General features: G+C 41.4%; 1 protein-coding gene across 1 annotated transcript in view; it reads right to left on the bottom strand.

Annotated features, from left to right (window-relative positions):
- LOC136857145 (major facilitator superfamily domain-containing protein 6) overlaps window positions 1-25,178 on the bottom strand; it is a 174,242-nt gene that overhangs the window by 63,148 nt on the left and 85,916 nt on the right. The window contains exon 2 of the mRNA XM_067135562.2: window positions 8,354-8,469. Coding sequence (XP_066991663.2) covers window positions 8,354-8,414 — 61 coding nt within the window. The 5' untranslated portion in view covers window positions 8,415-8,469. The remainder of the gene's footprint in view (window positions 1-8,353; window positions 8,470-25,178) is intronic.

Genomic DNA, 25,178 nt, shown 5'->3' with positions numbered 1-25,178 from the left:
ATGACTGTATATAATAACTTTCGCTTGCGATTTGGTAGTCTTTTTTAGAAGAAATAAGAATTCGTCGTATTCCGCGCTAGGCGCTACGAATCTGCGTACTCTACTTGCGTCCTTGCGAATGTGCGAACCGAAATGTTAACGAAAACACGAAAAGTTATTGAAAAGTTTCATTCACAAAAGTTAAAGAAATGTTGTTCATCAACAAGCTCGAAAAGTTCATGAACACGCTATTTTGTTTATTAATGTCCAAAAATATCCATGAACATTGTTTATAAACAGTGTTTATTAACGAAGTTAACGAAAATATCTTGGTGTGGACGCACCTTTAGACTGAAAGCTCGGTTTACGGTCATCTCTCCCCTACTGTTGAACTCGAAACTGACGCTTGATTGAATTGCATCATTCAAAATGAATCCCCGACTTACATTTAGAATCAAATTAGGAAGGAAATTCACAGTCAGTTGTTATCGGTTCAGTAGGTGTTTTGGTGGCGTGTGCACAAATTTATGAGATCAAATACCGGTTAGTGTATGTACTTAAGCGGTTTCCAAAAACACAAGAGAGAACGCGAAAAGGAAGAATCCATTAAAATGTTGCAAAAAGCTGATTATTTCGTTACAAGGGTAGGTGAAGATTCTTTGCCAGGTTGCAGTAGCAATAGCGTTACGTTTTGTGATAAATCCGTGTTCGGCGTGAGGGTTGAAAATTTAAGTGAGAATGCAACACAAAAGTAAGGGGAATGCACTGTTTGTGTTAGTGACATTTCAGCACAGTGCGACTCGTTGGCCGAATGGTCAGCGTACTGGCCTTCGGTTCAGAGGGTCCCGGGTTCGATTCCCGGCCGGGTCGGGGATTTTAACCTTCATTGGTTAATTCCAGTGGCCCGGGGGCTGGGTGTTTGTGCTGTCCCCAACATCCCTGCAACTCACACACCACACACAACACTATCCTCCACCACAATAACACGCAGTTACCTACACAAGGCAGATGCCGCCCACCCTCATCGGAGGTCTGTCTTACGAGGGCTGCACTAGGCTAGTAATAGCCACACGAAATTAATTTCAGCACAGAGTGATTTCGAAATTTGTGTTAGTGACATTTCAGCACAACGCAGTGATTTTGAAAGTGCGAAAAATATAACTGACACCGATCGTGACCAGTACAGTAGTGAGTTAGATGAAAATTCGTGACCTCTCACTGTAAAAGAACTGGCCAAATTTCTGATAGTAGAAATCTCGGTCATTGTTAGTAATGTCCGTGATTTGTGTAACTGCTCCAAAGTGATTAACTCACTTTACCGGTCACAACAGCATCCGCGAAAAACCTACCTACACTATATCATGTCAGAGAGTTCATTTGATTTACTACCCATTGAAAGTGATGAAACCAGCAGTGTGGTTAACAAGTTAACATCATTCTGAATGTCTTTTAAATCCTTCCACAAATGCTTACCTGGAAACAGGCGAATATTGTACCAGTTCTCAAATCAGGCAACATTTTTTGTTTGTTAGTGGCTTTACGTCGCACCGACACAGATAGGTCTTATGGTGACGATGGGATAGGAAAGGCCTAGGAGTTGGAAGGAAGCGGCAGTGGCCTTAATTTAAGGTACAGCCCTAGCATTTACCTGGTGTGAAAATGGGAAACCACGGGAAAACATCTTCAGGGCTGCTGACAGTGGGATTTGAACCCACTCTCTTGAACTACTGCTCTCCGATTGGACAAAAACCTCCCTCTCCAATATTAACCAGTTAGACAGAGCAGTATCCTTCTTTGCTGCAACTGTTAGGAAGAGAAACCCCAAGTTCAGAAATCTGTCTACGCAGCAGGTATTAAGGGCAATAAATGTGTCACCGCTGCACTTCAGGCGTCAGCTAGCTGACACCTCCACGGGATCTTAAATGGGTATTATTTATTTAGCGTATGATGCTACAGTTGACAATCGACTATGTACAAGTTCTTACCAGGCACAAAAATGACTTTTTTTTTTTTTTTGTTTTTTTTTTTTTTTTTTTTTTTTTTGCTAGTTGCTTTACGTCGCACCGACACAGATAGGTCTTATGGCGACGATGGGATGGGAAAGGCCTAGGAGTTGGAAGGAAGCGGCCGTGGCCTTAATTAAGGTACAGCCCCAGCATTTGCCTGGTGTGAAAATGGGAAACCACGGAAAACCATTTTCAGGGCTGCCGACAGTGGGGCTCGAACCCACGATCTCCCGGATGCAACAAAAAAAATGACTTTACACACACACACATATATACATACAAACTCCACATTAAAAAAGGTTAATGTGGGTGTCTTTCAGTCTCTTAGAAACGAATGTCCAGCTCTTCCAGCCAAGAGAGTGCCTCAGGGGTCATTCGGTGAATGTCCTCAATGGAACCAGCAAAAGCTCGCAGAGGGCAGTCCTTCAAAATGTGCAGGATGGTTTGCACTTCAGCACCACACTCACAAGCAGGAGAGTCTTTCCATCCCCAATGAAGCAGAGCAGAAGCACTTTTTCCTACTCCGCAGAGTATCCTGTTGAGTGTGGTCCAGGTGGAGCGAGGAAGGTTGAACCCAGGCAACTTTGTAGTTGGATCCCTGATGTTGACAATGCCATGAGGGTGTGATTGAAACCATTCGCGTTTCCATATTTCATGAGGCTTGAAATGTGAATTAACTAATTCCTTTGCCGTCTTCCACGCAGGTTTCCGTGACTTGAGTCTCATTACGGCACTTTCATCTGTATCCTGATGTATTGGGAGGTAACTATTCTTCGCTATCCTGGTCCACAGTCTAACAAGGGCGCCTTGCGGTCTAATGTGATGAGGCTGAATGTTGCTCAGTAATGGTAACAACTGAATATGAGTAGAGCGCAATGTACCAGACATCTCATTATGTGGTGCAGTTGGACATCAACCAGGCTAGTGTGGGAGCTATTGAGCCATACAGAGGAGCAATATTCAGCTGGTGAATATACTATTGCTAGAGCAGTTGTTCGTAGTATGCATGCATCTGCGTCCCATGAAGTACCAGCTAGTCTACCCAGCAAGTTGTTACGGCTTTTATGCTTAGCAGCCAGTTTCTCAAGATCGTGTCGATAGGTTAAAGACCTGTCTAAAGGTACATCAAGATACTTTGGGTTGGTATTACACTGCAGTGTGTGGTTTCCGAACCTGATCGTAGGTTGATAGTTTGCCAGCCTGTTATTTAGGTGGGACGCAGCTACCTCTGCCTTTAGTCGACTAGGTTTCAGGCGCCATTGTTTTGAAATAATCACCCATCTTGTCAAGGTCTTGGGATAGAATGCCTTCTGCCTCATTGAAGTCTGTTCTTTGTATGGTGAGGTTGATATCATCTGCATAGATGAACGTGCGAGATACGGTTTCTGGGAGATCAGGGATGTATAAGTTGAAGAGAATGGGAGACAAGACTGATCCCTGTGGCAAGCCATTATTAAGTTTATGGAATCTGATATGGACAAGTTCTGTATGAATTTGGAAAAATCTGTTACTGAACATATTTTTTTCAAACGGTGTCATAAGCTGCCGTGAAATCAAGGAACACAGATAGATTTTTCATTTCCCTCTCGAATCCTGCTTCAGGGGAGGGAGTCAAAGCGAGAACCTCATCATCGCAGTCTCGACCATGCCAAAAACCAGCTTGCTCAAGAGGAATAAGGTTTTCAATTGCAGGAGATATTCTATCGAGGATCCGTCTTTCTAGAAGCTTGTATGTAACACTTGGTAGAGATATGGGTCTATAGCTTTGAGGTGATTTGGGATCCTTGCCTGGTTTTAAGATAGCAATAATTTTAGCTGGTTTGAATAGAGCAGGCAGGCGGCCCGATTTCAGAACATCACTGAAGAAAGAAGCAAGCCAACGTTTGGTAGCTGGACCACAGTTCTTTATAAGTTCAGGGTATATATGCTATCAAGTCCTGCAGCTTTACCATTTCTGAGTGTGTCCAAACTTTTTGCACCTCTTCTGGAGAAAATTGACTTGCATACTGGTCATTTGGCTGGGTGTCTTGTTTTCTCTGCCTTAGTTCCAATTTAACCTGCTTGGTGAATTTCTTATCCCCTGAAATCCGCGATGTTGAGACGAGGTGATTAGCTATGGTTTCCAACATTAACTGAGGGGGACAACGTTGCTCAACGTCCGTAGGTTCAACCTTAAAGTACCCTACACGTTTCCTCTGGGTGGTGCTAACAGGGCAATAACAACAATAAGATGCCGCCGTACTGCCCTACAGGGCCTCACGGTTATGACAATCGAGAAATCAACTTAAATGGGCATTACAGCTCGTAATATTTTGTCTCACTCTTCTCTCTCCGTGTTTCTTCCCGCTCCACCAGAACCAAAGACCTCACATTCCCTACACTCAGCACTCAATACTTCAACGATCTTTCCTAATCCGCCTCCCAACTTTCTTTAACAATATTAATGGGAGACAAGAGTCTGATATAGCATCAAGTAAAAGTATATTCGGAAGGGGTGTAAACAGTCCCTTAAGGATAAGTTGATTGTGAAGTGGTTTTTGACCTACGACGACTTGGCTATGAACATGGACATCCACATGGTTTTCGATTAGGACAGTTGTTATTAGTATGCTGTGTACCTGACGTTGTTACCTTTTGTTATGTTTGTCATATTTTATCATGAAAGGTTACACTTGTTAATTAGTCTGTTGAGAGTTCAAGTGAAATTTGCTCAGCGTAGCTGTAGCTTGTGTTTAATAACTAACCAACCAACCAAACTAAACCAACCAACCAACCAACCAACCAACCAACCAACCAACCAACCAACCAACCAAACTAAACCAACCAACCAACCAACCAACCAACCAACCAACCAACCAACCAACCAACCAACCAACCAACCAACCAACCAACCAACCAACCAACCAACCAACCAACCAACCAACCAACCAACCAACCAACCAACCAACCAACCAACCAACCAACCAACCAACCAACCAACCAACCAACCAACCAACCAACCAACCAACCAACCAACCAACCAACCAACCAACCAACCAACCAACCAACCAACCAACCAACCAACCAACCAACCAACCAACCAACCAACCAACCAACCAACCAACCAACCAACCAACCAACCAACCAACCAACCAACCAACCAACCAACCAACCAACCAACCAACCAACCAACCAACCAACCAACCAACCAACCAACCAACCAACCAACCAACCAACCAACCAACCAACCAACCAACCAACCAACCAACCAACCAACCAACCAACCAACCAACCAACCAACCAACCAACCAACCAACCAACCAACCAACCAACCAACCAACCAACCAACCAACCAACCAACCAACCAACCAACCAACCAACCAACCAACCAACCAACCAACCAACCAACCAACCAACCAACCAACCAACCAACCAACCAACCAACCAACCAACCAACCAACCAACCAACCAACCAACCAACCAACCAACCAACCAACCAACCAACCAACCAACCAACCAACCAACCAACCAACCAACCAACCAACCAACCAACCAACCAACCAACCAACCAACCAACCAACCAACCAACCAACCAACCAACCAACCAACCAACCAACCAACCAAATAAATAAATATATAAATAAATAAATAAATAAATAAATAAATAAATAAATAAATAAATAAACTTTCATCGCAAGTTCCCTGAGGATCGTTCAAGTCTTTAACGAATTTCCTGGTGGCGGTGGTGGTGATTATGGTTTTAAGAGGAAGTACAACTAGGCTACCGTCTTCTGTATAACACTAATTAGAAAGAAAAATGGAAGGGACCCGACACTTAGAAAAATGAAGGTATCGGCCAAAGAAAGACAAGGGCCACGAAGGGCGTGAAAATGAAAAACTCCCTAGGCCTTCGAGTGTTCTAATACCGCCGGGGTCGGAAAAGAAGAAGAGTTGACCAAGGGAGGTCGAATAGGACAGATAAAAATGAGGAGCCTGGCACAAGTAAGTGGAAACAATGCTAGGACTCAGCTAAGAGCTCCGTGGTCGCCAACCAACGCTTTCAAGTTGAGAGCTCTTGGGGCCCGTTTTAGTCGCCTCTTATGACAGGATACCGTGGATGTTATTGTATCGCCCTCACCCACAGAAGGTTCATGGATTTCCTGAAACTTTTCATCTGTTAATGCGAGTGAATTGCTTTACAGTCTATTTATTTACTACTTAAACCACAGTTTTTAATCTGTTCACATATTCTAAATCTCATCATACATTTGTACTTCGTTACAACATCTTTACATAATGTCCTTCTAGCTCTTGTATCAATTGCCCTAGCCCACTATACATTCTGTACTTAGCGGGTTGCAGTTAAGGAGCAATATTTTTGCGTTGCGATATCGGCGAAGCTAAACGATTAAAAATGACGACGATTATAGGCAAATCTGCAATTTGAACCAAACTTGGTACTTGGAAAGAAATACCGTGGGAGTAAGGCTCACCTAGCACCTCTAGGGGTGGAGTGAGGACGTACGTATATCAGTGTTGAATCCATAATTTTCGGGTCGCTGAGACGAATAATGACAGTCCGGATGACAGTGAGGTCCAAATTCAGCCACCATCACTATAGGGTTGAGCAGACCGGAACATTCAGTTGTTCCGCAACATTAGGAGCTTGAGGGGGAGTGTTTCGGTACAGAGTGCCGCCACACGGGACTGTAACTGCGTAGGAGAGAGAGAGAGTGGGGGGGGGGGGGGGGCGGCAACATGACATGCTCCGCGTCAGCTGGAATGTGTCCAATGCGGCGAGGCTCGTGCTGATTTCTTGACATAAGTCTCTTGTTGAGGGTAAAAACGCGTTATTGGAAGATTTCCAAATTTTGCATGCATTAATATGTTGCAGATATATTTCCCATGATGCACAAAATAAACCCAGTTCTTTAAATTTCATTTCAGCGTATATCATATCATTCGGGACATCCATGGGAAGTTGCAAAATTTCCTTTAATGCTCCTCTAACCATAATATTGGCGTCATTTATAAATTTGACTGGAATATTTTGTAGTGGCACTGTCCGAGATTAATATACCAAACTGGGACAGATTTAAGTGTTTATGATTACAAATTTTTTATCGTAATGCGAAAGCGGTGAAGAATTGAGGAGCTCTAGGGTGGTTTTGATCTTATTTAGGACCTCGACGGACTGTACAGTAATTTCATTGGAGGACTATATCAGGAACCATCCATTCCACACCTCTGGATTGGTTACCAGTTATTTCAAATATTCCACCTCCTCATCTTCGAAGACAAATGGCACTGAAGAAAGAATGGATTAAATGCTGTGATAATCCTCTCCTACCAATGCATCAAGACTGCTTACATGAAGATCTCAGGCTGAAATCTAGGAACCCTTCTTGGTTACTAGGAAAGAGGCTAGCCCAAGATGAATTTCATACTAACACTGCCTGGCGCGATGGGTGGGCAGCTTCAAACCCTGACAGATTAGGTCTAATTTCGGATCCAGTTGTGCAACCTCCTGGTTTCAACTTACCCAGAAAAATTTGGTCATCACTTAATAGGATCAGAACTCAACATGGCAGATGCAACTTCTGGAAACACAAGTGGAAGATTATCAGCGACCCTTATTGCGACTGCTCTGACGTGCCTCAGACCGTTCAACATGTCTCAGAGTGCCCACTCCGACGATTCAGTGGGACGGTAAAGGACATTCACGAGGCCAGTGATGAAGCTGTGAGTTGGATAACAAAACTGGACATTCAGCTTTAGCAGCAATGCAGATATTGATGAGCTCAAATGTACAAATATTGTTTGTTTTATTACGAACTTGTTCTGTGTGTATATATGAAACTTTTTTTTAAATCCTGTAATTGTACATATTTGTAAATAACCAAATTGTAACAATGTATCCTCATGCCATACGAAATATATAAATATATATATATATATATATATATATATATATATATATATATATATATATATATATATTGGAAAAATTTACACTCAAATAATTGATTCGCATAATCTTAGGAAATGTTCCTTGGAATAGTGAACGTGGATGAGCTCCTACACGTTGGACAGACTACACACAGCATGTAACCAGGAAATACCTCATACAAGCAAACCATTTAACAGAAGACCGCGAAGGGTGGAAACTTATGCAGAAAAATGTCATCAGAGATCACGGTCCTTAAGATTGAAGGAATGATTACATCAACTCAGCCAAATTATCCACACCGCCAGGTTATACTGTCCTTATTTCAATGTCTTTATTTAAAAACAGTAAGGAACGGGAAGAATCTAGAACCTGAATGGATCGATGTTTTAATCAAAAAGTATGTTTTCAGAGGAAATTTGTTACTTTGATTATTACTTACATGCCATGAAGAAGAAGTAATGTGCCTTCACAGGCAGCAGTTTGTAGTTGATCTTCACCATCCTGACACCAGCAGGTCATCAGGTTCCACTCCAAGACCACTGCTTACTCTGGCCTCTGGAATAATAATAATAATAATAATAATAATAATAATAATAATAATAATAATAATAATAATAATAATAATAATAATAATTCAGTCCTCTTAACTGATAATGGTCTTAAAAAGACACCGTCGAGACCGGGTCGAGGGATTTTAAACTTAAATGGTTAATTTCCTATGTTCGGGTGCTTGTGCTGTCCTCAATATTCCTGTAGCACGCACAAAGAACACTATACTCCATCACAATAACACGCATCTATCCAATCGCGGCTGATGCCCCCACCCTTTTCGGAGGGTTAGCCTTATAATGGTAGTACCTGGCGCAGTAGCCACACAAGATCTAAAATGTTTAAAACATATTAAAAAATTGGTACGCTACACAACACACGTAATACAGGAGACTATTATAAGCGTTAGTAACGTCATTTTTATAGTAATTCAGGAGAGTTAATGTGATTTGTGTTTAATTACCATATACGAAATATATCCTCCAGTAAACAGATAACATCATCATCATCATCATCATCACCATCATCATCATCATCCTTATCCTTTCATGTATTAGTCCTATAGAAGAACTGTTACGATATATACAAAAGATTTGCATTTTCACGCCATCTCTTCCTGGGGCGTCCTTGAGATCTCTTCCCACCTGGGCAGTAGTTTATGACTGCTTTGGGGAGCCTGCTTCTGTCCATCCTGTTGTAGGGTTCTAGCCAATTTTTCTGGTATTCATAGATGTATTCGAATATAAGTCTGCTTTTAAGGTCATTCAGCACTTTTTTTTTTTTTTTTTTTGCTATTTGCTTTACGTCGCACCGACACAGATAGGTCTTACGGCGTCGATGGGATAGGAAAGGCCTAGGAAGTGGAAGGAAGCGGCCGTGGACTTAAGGTACAGTCCCGGCATATGCCTAGTGTGAAAATGGGAAACCACGGAAAACCATCTTCACGGCTGCCGACAGTGGGGCTCGAACCCACTATCTCCCGATTACTGGATACTGGCCGCCCTTAAGCGACTCCAGCTATCGAGCTCGGTCATTCAGCACTTCTGTATTTCTTTTGTATTCCCGCTTAGTGACACCTGCTGTTCGTCGCATGTATTTCATTTCAGCTGTAGTTATTTTTCTCTCATCGCATTTCCTCAGGGTCCACGCTTCACTTCCATAGCAAAGTACTGGTCTTGCCAAGATTTGGTAGATTCTTGTACGGGTGTGTTTTTGAACTAATAATGGTTTAAAAACTTTACTGATGATTCCCAAACATCTGTAAAATTTGGAGATTTTCTTGGGTATGTCCAGTTCTTCAAATAAAGACAGTTTGTAGGCGAGGTATTTAAAATCATTTACTCTTTCCAAAATGTTATCATTTAAGCAGATCTTGCTTCTTACTGGTTCCTTGCCACAGAAAGCCATTATTTTAGTTTTCCCGGGGGATATTTCCATTGAGTACTTTTCTGAGACTAGGTTTAGGTTATACATTGAACGCTGTAAATCATCTTCTGAGGTGGCGACCAGCACTAAGTCATCTGCACATTTTAATATTTCAGCATAGTGTAAAATGTGGCTCTGGCAGACATAACCTAAACAAACGGAATCTTCTTCGAGAGTTCGGTACTCGTCCTGCTCCACATAAACAGTAGAATGGGGAAAATGAAATTACGAAATACTGTTTATATTTTCCAATTGTGTGTGTGTGTGTCCATTCTTGTCTCGTTTCCTTACGGGATCGGGTATGAAGTGAGATGAACCTTCGTAGAGAGTTTTTATGACCGGATGCCCTTCCTGACGTCAACCTAATTAGAGAAGTGTATGAGATAAAATTAATGGCGTAGTAGGAAGGGGGAGGTGAAACCCGGTGCCGGCACATAGCCTACTGTTGTCAGATAGCACCAAGTGGTCTGCTCAAGTCTGTACTCATCCGACGGATGAATCGCCATCAACAGTGCCATAAATGTCCTCACTCCATATGAATACTGCGGAGAGTTTGGAATTTATTCCAGGCTTTTAGTACGCAATCTAGTTATTAGAAATTATTGTATACCACCACCTCTCCTACCCTACTGCCCAACATTCTCACGATGAAAACGTTTTCGATCATCGGGACTCGAACCGGCTAAACACGGTGACAGACTATACATAGATTTAACGATCATGTCCACCAGGCGGGCTGTTTTCCAAATATGTATACAGAGTTTCTCATAAAAACTAAGACCGTCGAAGCGGCGTTTTTACTCTCGCGTACGTAAGCAGCAGTATGAAAGGCGCGCGCATAGTTCTTGACCTTGCAAGCAGCCTGCACGTGTTCGACCTGGCAAGCATCAGTCGCCAGTCTCAGTTCTTAACATGATGAGACAGTTATTGCAACACCGTATTTTAGTATGTAAACGTTCTGGTTTCATCTTAATGGTCGTGTGAACAGTCATAACTCTCGCTATTGGTGTGCAGAAACTCTTAATGGTGTCTGTAAAGTCCCTCATTATGATAGGAAGATCGGTGTTTTGCGTGCTGTGCAAGACAATTAATTGGGCCTATTCTTTTTCGAGACGACAGTAAATGCACAGAGGTACCAAGATGACATTTTGACACCGTTCTTCCACCAGTTAACGGAAGGAGAAAAATCGCGTCGGTGGTAAAAACAAGATTCATCCCCTGCTCATACAAGAGAAGATTCCCTTCTCACAATCTCGTATGTGTTTGCAGACAGAGTGATCAGTGCTAGTCTATTTTCCCCCTCGTTCTCCAGATCTAACAGTGTGTGACTTTACTTGTGAAGTAAACTGAAAGAAAAAGTGTATCGAACAAATCCTTACACATTGGAGGAACTGAAAGAAAACATTACGAATGAAGTTAGAAACATTACAGTTGCAGAACTCACTCGCGTCAACCAGAATGTGGTTACCAGATAGAATGTATGTATAACCCAGGAAGGACAACACTTCCAGCATCTTTTACAAGGTAATATTTCATATAAGATTGTGTGCACGCTTAAAGCAGGGCGGCCGCGCGCGACGTAAGTTCAGCTGAGGCAGCTGCCGTAGCGCAGAGTACAAACATTATGCGTTCGGTCTTAGTTTATATGAGAGACCATGTACTTCACAGTATTTCTCTGTGTGAAATAGCAAGAAATGAAATTGGCACGAGTGTATAAAATTAATAAATACCGGTATGAATTTCTAGATAACAAAAAATAAAGCATATTCCTACGAAAAGTTCAAACATGCATTTTATACTGACGATTACATCTTATTTTTATTGCTGCATGAATGAACACGTAATAACGATAACTGCCGAAATAAACTTTTTGCTTATATGAAATTCTGTTAAAAAAATATAAAACAAATATAATCTTGTGCTTTAAATCAGCAAATGGCAGTGATCATTGCCGAAATAAAAGTTTCGCATTATGAAGTTCTATTAAAAGTTGCAACTTTTTTGATAAAACAGAAATATGGTCTCATTTCCAACTAAGGCCTTATTTACAATGAAAATTAAACGTAACGTCTACATAAAAGCTAGATGTTATGTAAAATAATGGAACCGGTCAAAATGGATCACGTAAACAATAGACTAAAAATTAACTTTCTATCACACGTTAACATAGACAGCCCTCCTGCTGGCCATGACACCGTGGTTAGCCGGTTCGAGTCCCGTTGGTCGAAAAAAATTCACCATCAGAATGTTGCCCGGCAGGGTAGGAAAGGTGGTGGTATACAATTTCTCATCACTAGATTGAGTGCCTAAATCCTGGATTAAACTCACAACCTCTCCGTAATACTCATATGGAGTGAGGGCATATGACGCTGTTGATGGTGATTCGTCTGTCGGATGGGGACGTAAAGCCTTGAGCAGACCCCTTGGTGCTATTCCACAGGAGTAGGCTATGTGCCGGCACCGGGTTTCACCCTCTCCCTTCCTACCATCATATATCACGTCATTCATTTCATCTCATTAACTCCTCTGATGAGGCTGACGTTGATGCAGGTGCGTGTAGTCGAAATAATTCTCTAAACCCATGGGTAAATAATGAAATATCCAGCTCGATTAGTAGGTATTATTATTATTCCTACTACTTGTGAGGTGCGGCTATGAAGTTGTTTATGTCCATTATTATTATTATTATTATTATTATTATTATTATTATTATTATTATTAGTTAGGTAGTTATGCACGGACTTTATTTGGTATAAGTTGTGGTCATATCATTTATTATTTGCGTGTTGTATGATCTGTCTTGTGTAACAAAACATGTGAGGTTATGTCACGACACGTCTGCTGTATGTATATGAATGTGACTTTATTTAGTATAAGAACACGTAATTAATAGTATATAATTTATTATTACCTGTAAATATGATGTATAAATCCAATGTAATGTTGTACAATACAGGGTAATAGTCCAGAACAACGCATCTTTGTCACTAGAGTTGTATAGAACACTCCATTCATTTGTACATAGGCTATTGGAGACTCGAGAAACTACGAGAAAACATGTTGTGTCATACTTTTCTAGAAGCCTGGCCAGGCAATATATATATATATAAAAAGAGACAGTCTTGGGAGTTGGAGTTGAGTTGTTAGTGGACTTGTTAGCGACAGTCGCTAGTCAATTCAGTGTGTGAACTCATGTTGTGATTTTGTTGTGTTGGTAATTGGTTGACATGTTTCTTCTTTGTAGCAGTGTTTTGTTCAAGATAGTAGTTCATTAGTATGTTTATAACGTGTATATAATTTGTAAATAAAACTGTATACAAAAATTGATAGCATTTCCCGTGTGTGTCTTTCTACCATTACGACATCAGGAAGGGCGTCCAGTCATAAAAACCCGCCACGTCACATTCATCTCGCCTCACACCCGACCCCATAGAGAAACGGCACAAGGGTTGGACAAACAAACAAACAAACAAACAAACAAACAAACAAACAAACAAACAAACAAACAAACAAACGTTAACATAGACGTTTACTAGGAACATACGAAATCAGCCAATCAGAACGCACTGCTGTTCAGATGTTCGTAGTTGCCCAGTGGCGTCGTTGTGTGATGGGTGAAAGACTGGTTTCCACTCTTGTCTGTGTCTTGTTCATCTCACATAGGCTGAAAATCAGTGGTGCCGCATGACACCATGGTTTGGGTAAAAATAATAGTTTGGATTTTTTTTTACATACACAAATTTTATATTCTATTATAATTTAATATAATTTATAATGAGCCGTAGACAAATTTTATATCATTAGTTTATTGGTCAGTAAAATAATTTAACTGTTTGAGATATGATTTCACTTCTTATCTATCGAAGTTATTTATATATTTGTATTAATAATTATTAATGATTATTTGCTGACATTAGTATAATTATCATTAAAATCAACTGAACTCAGATCTTCTCAAAATGCTAATTAATAATCTCTTGGAATTAGGAGAATGTGGTACAAAATCAATGGAGCCCTCCATACTTCCAAAACAATTAAAATTTGCACCGCTGACACTCGTCATTGCTACACTATACAAATCAAGTACGGTAAGTGACAGGAATGTTGGTCTATCCATCCTCTATCGTCAAGTTTCCACTCAAGAAAGCAGGGACAGAATACGAGACTCGAACCTCTCCGGTCTCTGATATTGAGTGTTATGCATCTTTACAAGATACGTAAACGTGCCTGGTCAAAATTTAGTGGGAAAGCTGTATAACCCACATTTGTTTGAGACTACAGTCTCGATTCGGCTGCACATTGTCACACCTACTGACTTCAATACTGCCTTAGCACAAGGCACCAAAAATAACGCACAACAGTATTAGTAACAGTATTATGTAGGTAGGTAGACCAAGTCTCGAAGTCTTCCCTGGTATTACACCACTACTGAAATTGCTAGAGAAGCTGAAACAGAGTCTCCGAGAGCTTCCACTTATGAGCTCACAAATTCTTAGGTGTTGGTCTGTTGGTGTGCCAAGCTGGATCTGGCATTGCTTCCAAGTAGATAGAATTGAATGTTTCGTCTACATCCTCTTCCTCCCGCGCCTGGAGACCCGATCCTGTGAGGATCGCTCAGTTTAGTTAGGCCCCTGCTCTTAGCCAAGGTGTGACGTTAAGGCTCCCAAACTTAGCCAGCTTAACTAAACCGAACGATCCTCACAGGATCGGGTCTCCAGGCGCGGGAGGAAGAGGGTGCTGCCGAAACATTCATTTCTATTTACTCTTCCACTCATCTGTGTCAGATTCCTCCCGTTCATATTTCTCATCGACTGCCCTTTGTCATCTCTTGTTCACTTCCAATCTTGCACAGAATTTACCGGCCAGAGCTCTAAACTGAAATATTCCGCACAACAATTTATCTAAGCACAATAACCTATTGAAGATTTACCCTACTCAGCTTTTTTCTTTTAGATTTGGGAATATTCAAGACTATAGTTCCTCGTATTGAGGACCAGCCAAGGAGAAGTAAGATACCAACAACTTTATGACATATTCTACTATATTGAGTCATATCAAGATAGCGTTTATATCTCACATACTTTGCGTAATTCCCATCAATATTAATGATAATATGCTAGGAAGAGAAGGTTGTGTACAGCAAGAAACATTCGGATAACCAAGCAAGTTGGCTTCGGGGTATGTGCTGCTGCTGATGATGATGCTTGTTGTTTAAAGGGGCCTAACATCTAAGGTCATCGGCTGTATAGCTGTAAAGTGCATTGCATTCCTTTGGGGTGAACGTGGGCTCGAATTCTAATGTCTGCATCCCTGATGATGGTGGTTTCTCCATTTCCACACCAGACCAGTGTTGAGGCTCTATCTTAATTAATTAATTAATTAATTAATTGCAGCACTACTCATCTACTGGTCAGCGTCTCTTTATAGAAGTTAGGAGGACGACAGCCTCTGTTGATACCTCTATAAAACGAGTGTCAGTGGCTAATACAACGGGACTATTTTGGGAGAAGAAAACACTGATGTCAGCTCATGCATGAGACGTGCTCAGAAAGAGTTGTTGGGAACTTGTCAGACTAGTGTCTAGACCACGTATCTCATATCACATTATAATTATTTCAGTATCCACATTCTCTTGAAAAACTTGTTTACTGCCAGTTGCCTAGTTTCTCGGCTAGAAAACAACCTATTCAACAATATCTGTGTAATCTGATTTGTTAGAAACCACGTAACTGCGGAACAAAGTTTCGGCGCCTCGGCGTCTCCGAAAACCGTACATCTAGTTAGTAAGGTACATTGAAGCTCGTTGAAATTGGTGGAACGCAGGGTCTGGCCTCTCCTTGTAAATTAGGAAGTGGTCAAAAGTTGCACAGCCTGACTCGAGAAGTTATTTATAATATGTTCAACTTCATGAAAAACGAAACAGGGGCTCTTCGTTACCTAAAATATATTCAAAAGAAAGTGGCTGAAGCCACTGGTGTGCTGGAGAAATCTGTAACAAATGTGGAAAAAAAGCCAAGAGCGTTGAAGATGGGGAAGCAGAAGCATTCTCTATTCCCGGGAAAGGAAGACCAAAACCAGTTAAGAAGTGTGACTTGGATGACTTTGATAAGTGTGTGATTATCGTATAATTCACAACTTTTTTCTCTTGCTTGTTTAGCGTTGCACTAACACATGGAAGGTTTTCGGCGACGCAAGGATGGAAAGGCTAGGATTGGAAAGGTAGCGGCCGTGGCCTTGATGAAAGTACAGCCTGGTTTGAAAATGGGAAACCAATGAAAACCGTCTTCAGCGCAGCGGACGGTGAGATTCGAACCCACTGTCTTCCAAATGCAAGCTCACAGCTACTCGACTCTAACCGCGCGGCCAGCTCACTCGATAAATTCACAACTTTCACACAACCAACGCCGTGAGACCAATAATGAAAAAAAAAAACACAGAAAACTCGATACATATTTTAAAGGTGGTATAAGTACGCTAAACCATAGTTCTAAGCCTGGGATTTCGGTGGAAGAAAAACTGGAGATATGCGTAGAATATTGATTGAAAAGGAAGATAGTAGGCTCTAGTAATCTCTTACGTATATAATACATGAGGGGTGTCAGAAGTTACCGAAGCGAGGATAGGCTTATTGTTTATACGGATGAAACCTATCTGCTCACACACGAAAATGAACTCGTGGAGTGATGGCTCTGCACGTGGACTGAAATCCCTTAAGGGTTTATTCCAGATGCTTTGCTGGTTTTCAAATGTAACCAAAAAACTGGAGATTGCCATAATTGGAGGAACTATGAAAAATGGCTGAAAGTGAAATTAATTCCGAATTTACACCGAATTCGGTCATTGCAATTGATAATGCCTCTTAATACAATGTTAAATGCGACCGTACTCCCATATCACCCTTCCAGAAGAAAGTTACAGAAGACTGGCTGAATGACTGACAAAGATATTCCATATTGTTCTGAGATGTTAAACCCAGAATTGTACGATTTGATTGAAGTCCACATAGCCTATCAGACTGACAGACAACTCACCGAACATTGACTAACTGTTCTCCATACACTACCGTTCCACCTATATTTGAACCCTATCGAAATGATTTGGGATCATATTGAAAGTTATGTAGGTCAAAGAAATGTTACGTTCAAACATGATGATGCAAGACCATAACTGACGAAGAAAATCGGATCGACTGGAACAGAGGAGTGGGCAACCCGGTGTAGACATGTGATCGAAGTCGAAAACAAACACATTAAGAGTGATCACATATTAGATGAAATATCAGAACGTATTGTGATTAATATTGATAATGAGAGTGAGGCAAGCTTAAACAGTATGGATTGTCGTGAGGACGAAATGAGTGGTATTCACCCATTTTTCGAAGATGCAGAATAGAAACTGGGCAGTACGTAAGTTTAGAATTCTATGCTTTTTTTTTTTTTTTTGCTTTACGTCGTACGGACACAGATATGTCTTATGGCGACGATGGGACAGGGAAGGAAGCGGGTGTGGCCTTAATTAAGGAACAGCCCCAGCATTTGCCTGGTGTGAAAATGGGAAACCACTGAAAATCATCTTCAAGGCTTCCGACAGGGGGGTTCGAACCCACTACCTCCCGGATGCAAGCTCACAGTTGTGCGCCCCTAACCGCAGGCCAACTCGCCCGGTACCTTCATTTTTACCTGCTTCCACTTTATTCAGTGTTTTCATATTCAGGATGGTCGGAAACAACGTGAACTGAGTATATCAGCGTAAGAGGGTTGGTCATACTGATAAATTATTTGATGTCTCGTGCTAAAATTAATCAATCAGATCGCTTCGCGGGCGAATTCAATGGGCTTTGCGAGGCGATGTTGTTGAATCTGCACGTCGCTAATAATGCTGTGAGGCCTCCGAAGAGGCCTGGTGCAGGTCTTTCGACTTCACGCCGTGTAGGCGACCTGCGTGTCAATGAGGATGGGGGCCCTACCTATGATGAATTGTAATTGTTCCGGGGTGTCTGTGGAACGCAGAGATGGTAAAAGAAGGTGTGGGCTTGAATGGGTCCAACTACAATATCAAAATTAATTTAAAACTTAAACTGAAGGTTATATTTTCAGAACTTCAAACTTAACAATTTTTCATAATAATGAAACATCAGGTACAATGACAACTTTAAAACAAGTCAAGGAAAATACAAGATTAGTGAACTTGACAGATTCGGGGGGGGGGGTTCAAGCCCCTAGTTTTACAATTCCAGAGATACCGGACCCAGTTTACACAATATTTAATCCAACTAAGAGATCATTTATATAAGGACAGAAATCCCCTTGATTCAAGAGCATGTGCTCCCTAAATACAATCACAAGCCTCCCAGAGGCACAATTCACAATTACAAACTTTTTAAAAGAGCTAATAGGCTCCCCGTTCCTTCCAGCCTATTCAAGGCAACCAACTTACAATCACTGGCCTCTCAAGGCACAACTTACGATTTGAAAACTGATTTATACAGGGGTATTTAATACCCAACCTACGGGGCCTTCATGGAAAAGGAACAGGTTAAATACTGGCCCAAACACAAAATGAATGGAGGCGTACCCTGCACTCCAAGATAATAAACACTAAAAACCCTAAATGGCTCTAGGCCGATGAAACAGGGGCTATTCCCAAACTACTGAGGTGACTCGTATAGAAATTACATTAACACATTAGATACGGAAAAACAGTTAGAGAAAAACGCAGTCACCCCGAACCAAGATGAAGGGGAGCTCGAGAGGGTACTTCACTCTCTATCCCCGGTTTACAGCTAAAGATTTAATGAAGTTTTACATTAGTCGGAAGAAAGTTACATTTTAGAAGGTTTGTTACATACTAAAGAGTCGGACCTTTCCCTCGGGTTAAACTGCGGAGGTAGCAAGAAAGAAAGAAATGATGTGGCCATTACCTAGTAGATGTTCTGCTGACCGATGAAAGAGAACGCCCGCCTCCTGCTTTGACATACACACTAAGTAAGATGACGATCAACTGGCCAAGAAACGTGAAAAGCCGCAGTTTATAAATCCTCACGGAAGGTTCGAGATCATTCAAGATGAAACCAGCCACACACACTCAATTTAATTGGTCAATTTCAAAGTTACACTCAGAATCGAACAAGAAGCCTGCGATAGGTGGAAAATTAATTACAGAAATTAGTGATTGGCTAGATTCAAAACTGGCGGAAATCAAAAGGAAATATTGCCAACCCAAAAATAAATGAACATCAACAAGTTACAAAAACCTAGAAATACAAAACTTCTTTAAATTATAACTTCTTACACCTCGCACCAGGGTGCATGATCATAGTTTTTAGTAGTGTCATCTGTGGAAGAATGTCCAAACTTCTTGATGAGTGGCAAACAAAACAAGGAGAAATTCACTCAATTTAGGCAACTGCACAATAACAAAATTACATCATATTTCTGTGGTGACATCTTCTGAGTAAAGTTCTAAGTTGGCGTAGTTTCAGTTTCACTGTTTTACCAACAGAGGAGTTCATTTAGGCGCTGAATTTGAATGCGCGGCGTTGGGATGTACCTCCCGGTACAGTAATGATGAAGACAGCACACACACCCAGCCCGCGAGCCATCGGAATTAACCAATGAAGGTTAAAACCCCCGACCCGGCCGGGAATCGAACCCGGGACCATCTGGACCAAAGGCCAGGACGCTAACCATTTAGCCATGGAGCCGGACTGCACGTCGCTGAATACCAGCTTGAAAGCACCAATCGAAGAAGAAATTTTTTGCCAGTAGAGCTGTGTGAACACGGACCTCCGAGCTTACAGGATTGCGCCATAGCAAGTAAAATGAAATGGCGTATGGCTTTTAGTGCCGGGAAATCCCAGGACAGATTCGGCTCGCCAGGTGCAGATCTTTTGATTTGACGCCCGTAGATGACCTACGCGTCGTGGTGAGGATGAAATGATGATGAAGACAACACACACCCAGCCCCAGTGCCAGGGAAATTAACCAATGATGGTTAAAATTCCCGACCCTGCCGGGAAACGAACTCGGGACACCTGTGACCAAAGGCCAGCACGCTAACCATTTAGCCGTGGAGCCGGACTACGCTACGGTGACACCGGATGAAACCTGTGGTATGTTTATGTTTAATGCTGATTTCTCGGCATGGCTCTTAAGGTGGTCTTAAGCCACGCGCAGTTTGGCCCGCACAGCGCGCTTGAATTTGCCCGCGAAGCGATCTGATTGATTCAGTTCAACAGCTGATAAGTTGACAACGGCGTGAGATATCCATTTTTTTTCGAATTATTTATCGGTATGACCAACCCTTTTTACGCCCATATACCCAGTTCATGTTGTTTCCGATCACCCTGTATTATCAAGTCGTACATGTTAATTTAGACCCATGTTCTTGTTTACACATTCGCAGATTTCATTACAAAACAAAACATTATGCTGTTGCTGCGATGTACAGGAACTCACTGTCCCCAAAGTAACACCAATTTCAGGCTGAATGTCTGGAGAACGGCTCGGGTCACCTTAATCTGCCCACTGTCCTATTTTAAGGACAGAAGACTTACCCACCATCTGTTACTACTGCCTAAGCCGTCAGGCAAAAATTGGTGCTAATTGTTATGTTGGTAGCAGACTAAAGATATAAACTGCCATTTGTTTTCGTTTCAAGCATTTTAAAGAAGTTTCTGTACATTGTTGATAGCTTTATAACAACACGACTTTGGCATCATGGAAAAGCTCCTGCTCCGGATGAATGAAAGGTAAGTTACGCAGTACCTTTTGTTGATATTTGTAATCCTGGTCAAGGTAGAAGTAATGATTATATGAACTCTCCATTCTTGGTGGCGAATAATTGACCGTGTGATTTTCATTTATATTTGAGTGTCCTCATTATAGGACAGTGGGCATAAGGGGTACTATTACATCGTTTGTTTCTCCTCTATTTCAGCTTGTCTCTGAATGGGATTTTGTCAATTCTGGAGGAAGAACCAGACTGCAATGTGGCATCTGTTACTGTGTTACCACCTAGTTCCATGGATGACATCGTTACTGATGAGGAATCCGGTGAAGAGGACAATTTGAACGTGAATCATTTTCCTGGATCATAGTTACGTGATGATGCTGAAATAATTTACCATAAACAAGACGATGTAGTAGTTGAAGAAGTTGTAAATAACACTTCCAACTGTGACATTACTGAGGAAAACCACCCGAAATTGGCCATGTCTTCTAAAACTGCATACGTGTGGACAACACATGACTTGGAACCTGAAACGGAAAAGAAGCACAGTCGTCCATCGCCGCTAGAAAATGCTGATTCCCGATATGACCACGTAGATCACATGATTGAATCCCAACTGAAGCAAACAAGGTGCAGGGTATGCGACAAAAAAGCGTCTAAGAGGTGCAAAAAGTGCAACATAACGTTACATGTGAAGTGTTTTGAGAAGTACCACCACGCCGTGTAGAAGCACCAAGGTCCTCTTAAGTCTTACATTTTACTGTATTCCCTTCAGTTCAAACAATTCATTCTGTAATCAGACTGCTTGTATTAGATTCGAATTAAGAATAATATAACATTAGAATGACATACACATTTTTCTTATTATCATACCCCTTTTGCGCACTGTCCTTTTTATAGGACACCCCCTCCTGCCCATGCAATGTACCTGGTCCTGAAATACTTAACATTGGTGATCAACATACAACCTATAGGTCAGTTATATACCATTAATCTTCAAATTCAAGCAAAAAAGATTTTTGGGCAGATCTGGGTTAATAAATTAAACGTCAAAATTACGGCACTTTTTTCATGTTGCTCAAATGGAAATATGTTTTTAATCACTCATGTTTCGGGCTCGAGAACAGACAGAATGTGAGTGGTTTTTTTTTCTTACCTCTTACGAACAATATTTAAGTTTGGGTGCAAGTTATATAAATATCCTACTGTCACCAAATGTTAATAGCATATGCCCGCAACTTTTCTGTATGTCGTAGTAGGCACATTCACCAATAACATAAATTTCTAGGGAGCTGTTGCTACTCGGTATCTCCGCACTTAGTGGTCCGAAAAAGAAGCGTGTAACACCGTTGGCATCCTGGGATGTTTGATATTATGATTTAACTATTCTTTAAAACGTGAAGATAACGGCATATTTTAATGCGAATTTAACCCGTGACTGCTTGGAACATACTGATAGCGAGCCGACCAGAGATACCCAAGCACTCCTTCGGTCTGCACAGTATTCGTTGTTAATCTCGTAGTGACTACCCTAGCTGTCAGCTTGCATTCGAGAGATAGTGGGTTCGAGCCCGACTGTCGGCAGCCCTGAAGATGGTTTTCCGTGGTTTCCCATTTTTACACCAGGCAAATGCTGGGGATGTTCCTTAATCAAGGCCACGCCCGCTTCCTTCCCACTCCTAGGCCTTTCCTGTCCCATCGTCGCCATAAGACCTCTGTGTCCGTGCGACGTAAAGCAAATTGTAAAAAAAAAAATTAAATAAAGGCATAACATTGGTGCCTGGGAGACTACCTCAGATCGAGTAAGGGTATTTCAGTCGCCTTGAAAAAGAATACTGCAATGTATTCGAAACGTCGGCAAACTGTACGTAATGTACAGATAATAACAACACGGTTCAACCCGGAAAATAAACTAAATATACATAACTTTAGTGATGTCTACTGAGAGATTTACAGCAGTGAAAATCAGTTAAACGTATGTATGGTCTGCACATACTGCTAACAAAATTGCATCAATACTGTATATTCTGTCAAAATAAAAGGATGATTAATCAGAAAATTACAATATTCAGTTATTAGGAATAAAACACTGATCTAATTTAATGAAGGATGACCCAAATAGTACATAAACACACACACAATTATATTTTGCCATGAATGACCACACTCCGCTAATTGTTTATTTACAAAGTCTCTGTCCGCAAAGGAGGTAGTCAAGCGATAATCCTGATTGAGAAATCTCACTTCTACTTTCACTCCGGTGGGATACCCACCACACCAACACTGATGACAGCCAGCACTACTGCCGTTCAGCTCCAACTACTGACTGACTGACGGACTGTTCGCGGCCAGCCTCCTTTTTTACATTTTGATAATGGTGTATTTGAATCTTCGGGGCTCGATCGGAATGGGAACATTCGTTTCATGTTCGAGAAGGTGCACGGGGAAACCAGACGAAGCAATAGATGGGAGAGGCTGTCACTATGCCCTCAGCCTAGGATCTCCCAGGTCACTCACTAGTTCCTTCCAGGAAATGCCAAAGTAGGGGCTAAATACAGAGAGCTGGCACGTAACATTGTCATTTTTCATTCCAGTCAGTCTGTTCAAAGCACCACTAGGCTATGAAAAACAGCGACGAATAACGCGTTACTGGTTACCAGTTCTACAGGAATGTTGAACATAAAGCAGAACAGTTATTCAACATGATTGTGTATCGCGCGACAATTTACTCTGGAACTTGCTTGTAGGAGGGTAATGGTTCAAACTGCCGGCTGTCACTAGACAAACGTTGCTACTGACAGTGAAACAGAGATGTTTAATAACTGTCATCATAAAGCTGCCTCTGTGGATCAGGGGTAGAGTGTCGGCCTCCGGATAGCGAGTTCAAACCCAGGAGAGGTAGTAGGACTTTTGAAAGGCGGAGAAGAGTCCATTCGACACTCCATATCTTACGATGTCGGCATGTAAAAGATCTCTGGTGACACATTTGGTGTTTACCTGACAAAATTAATTATAAATTCCACCATAGTGCCGAATAGAGATTCGGTTACTCTGCCTCTGCCATCTAGAAAGCTTAGAGTACAACGGAACGTCGAAATTGACGAACAGACAGCCAGATGGCGTCAAATTACTAATTGTATCAAAACAATAAAAACGCATTTTCCTCAAAGCCAAGCAATGCACTCTCTCGTGTCAATATCCTCACTATATGCCCTATTCTTATTTTTATTATTAGTTACCGATGGCAATGAACATTAATTTGGTTACGAAACGTGAAAATCTTCCTCGCCAGCTCAAGACGATTTTCACCTGTCTTAAGATTTCCGTGCACTCTTTATCTCTTAATTACTTTACAGTCTGCTATATGAAAGTAATACTTACTCTAGAATGGTATAAATGTAGCAATATCACAAGCTTATCTTTCATTTTATCTTATCTTTTCCTTTGTTCTGCTTCCATGACAGCCACATTCGTCTACAGTTTATTTGCAGACTATAAACCAAGTCTAATTGGATGGCATAGAATAGTTCCCTTTTCTTTTCAAGTACTATGGAAAGTTAACTTCATTTTCTGTAACGTCTGAGATCTCCTCAGAGCACTTTATACACCGATTCATCGAACTGTTACCCGATCTACAAATAAGCTGATTTCAATTTAAGTTCATCGTCCTACAGCTTTTATATGCGAAAACATGTAGGTCAACGAGGCAATAAAGTTCGTAAATTTTTCTGTTAACTGTGCAAAACCACAAAAACAATGTTCAATGAATGACACATTGTAAGAATTCAACCACGTCAAAAAGGTTTATTCTTCCTCTGTGGTTGCTGCACTATACAGTAAGTAATGTGGTGTTATAATAAATTTCATTCTAATAATACTGTACAACTAACTTTCAATTATTCCAAGCAACTGATAAGGGATTAAGCTCGGACTTAACGGTTTTACTAATATTACGTAACTTACAATTGGCTTTACGTCGCATCGACACAGATAGATTTTACGGCCACGATGGGATAGGAAAGGTCTAGGAGTGGGAAGGCAGCGACCTTGACTTTAATAATAATGTTATTATATTTACTTACCATCAACTACTTTCTGACGGTTTTCGGAGATGCCGAGGTGACGGAATTTTGTCCCACAAGAGTTCTTTTACGTACCAGTAAACCTACCACCACGAGGCTGACGTATTTGAGCTCCTTCAAATACCACTGGACTGAGCCAGGATCGAACCTACCAAGTTGGGGTGAGAAGGTCAGCGTCTCAACCGTCTGAGCCCGGCGCTGTGGCCTTAATTAAGGGGAGACCACGGAAAACCATCTTCAGGGTTTCTGACAGTGAAACAGAGATGTTTAATAACTGTCATCATAAAGCTGCCTCTGTGGATGAGGGGTAGAGCGTCGGCCTCCAGATAGCGAGTTCAAACCCAGGAGAGATAGTGGGACTTTTGAAAGGCGGAGAAGAGTCCATTCGACACTCCATATCTTACGATGTCGGCATGTAAAAGATCTCTGGTGACACATTTGGTGTTTACCTGACAAAATTAATTATAAATTCCACCA

The sequence above is a fragment of the Anabrus simplex genome, chromosome 1, assembly GCF_040414725.1.
Source record: "Anabrus simplex isolate iqAnaSimp1 chromosome 1, ASM4041472v1, whole genome shotgun sequence".
NCBI classification, from domain to species: Eukaryota; Metazoa; Arthropoda; class Insecta; order Orthoptera; family Tettigoniidae; genus Anabrus; species Anabrus simplex.
The sequence above is the reverse complement of the archived record's forward strand: the minus strand, read 5'-3'. Positions and strand labels throughout refer to the sequence as shown.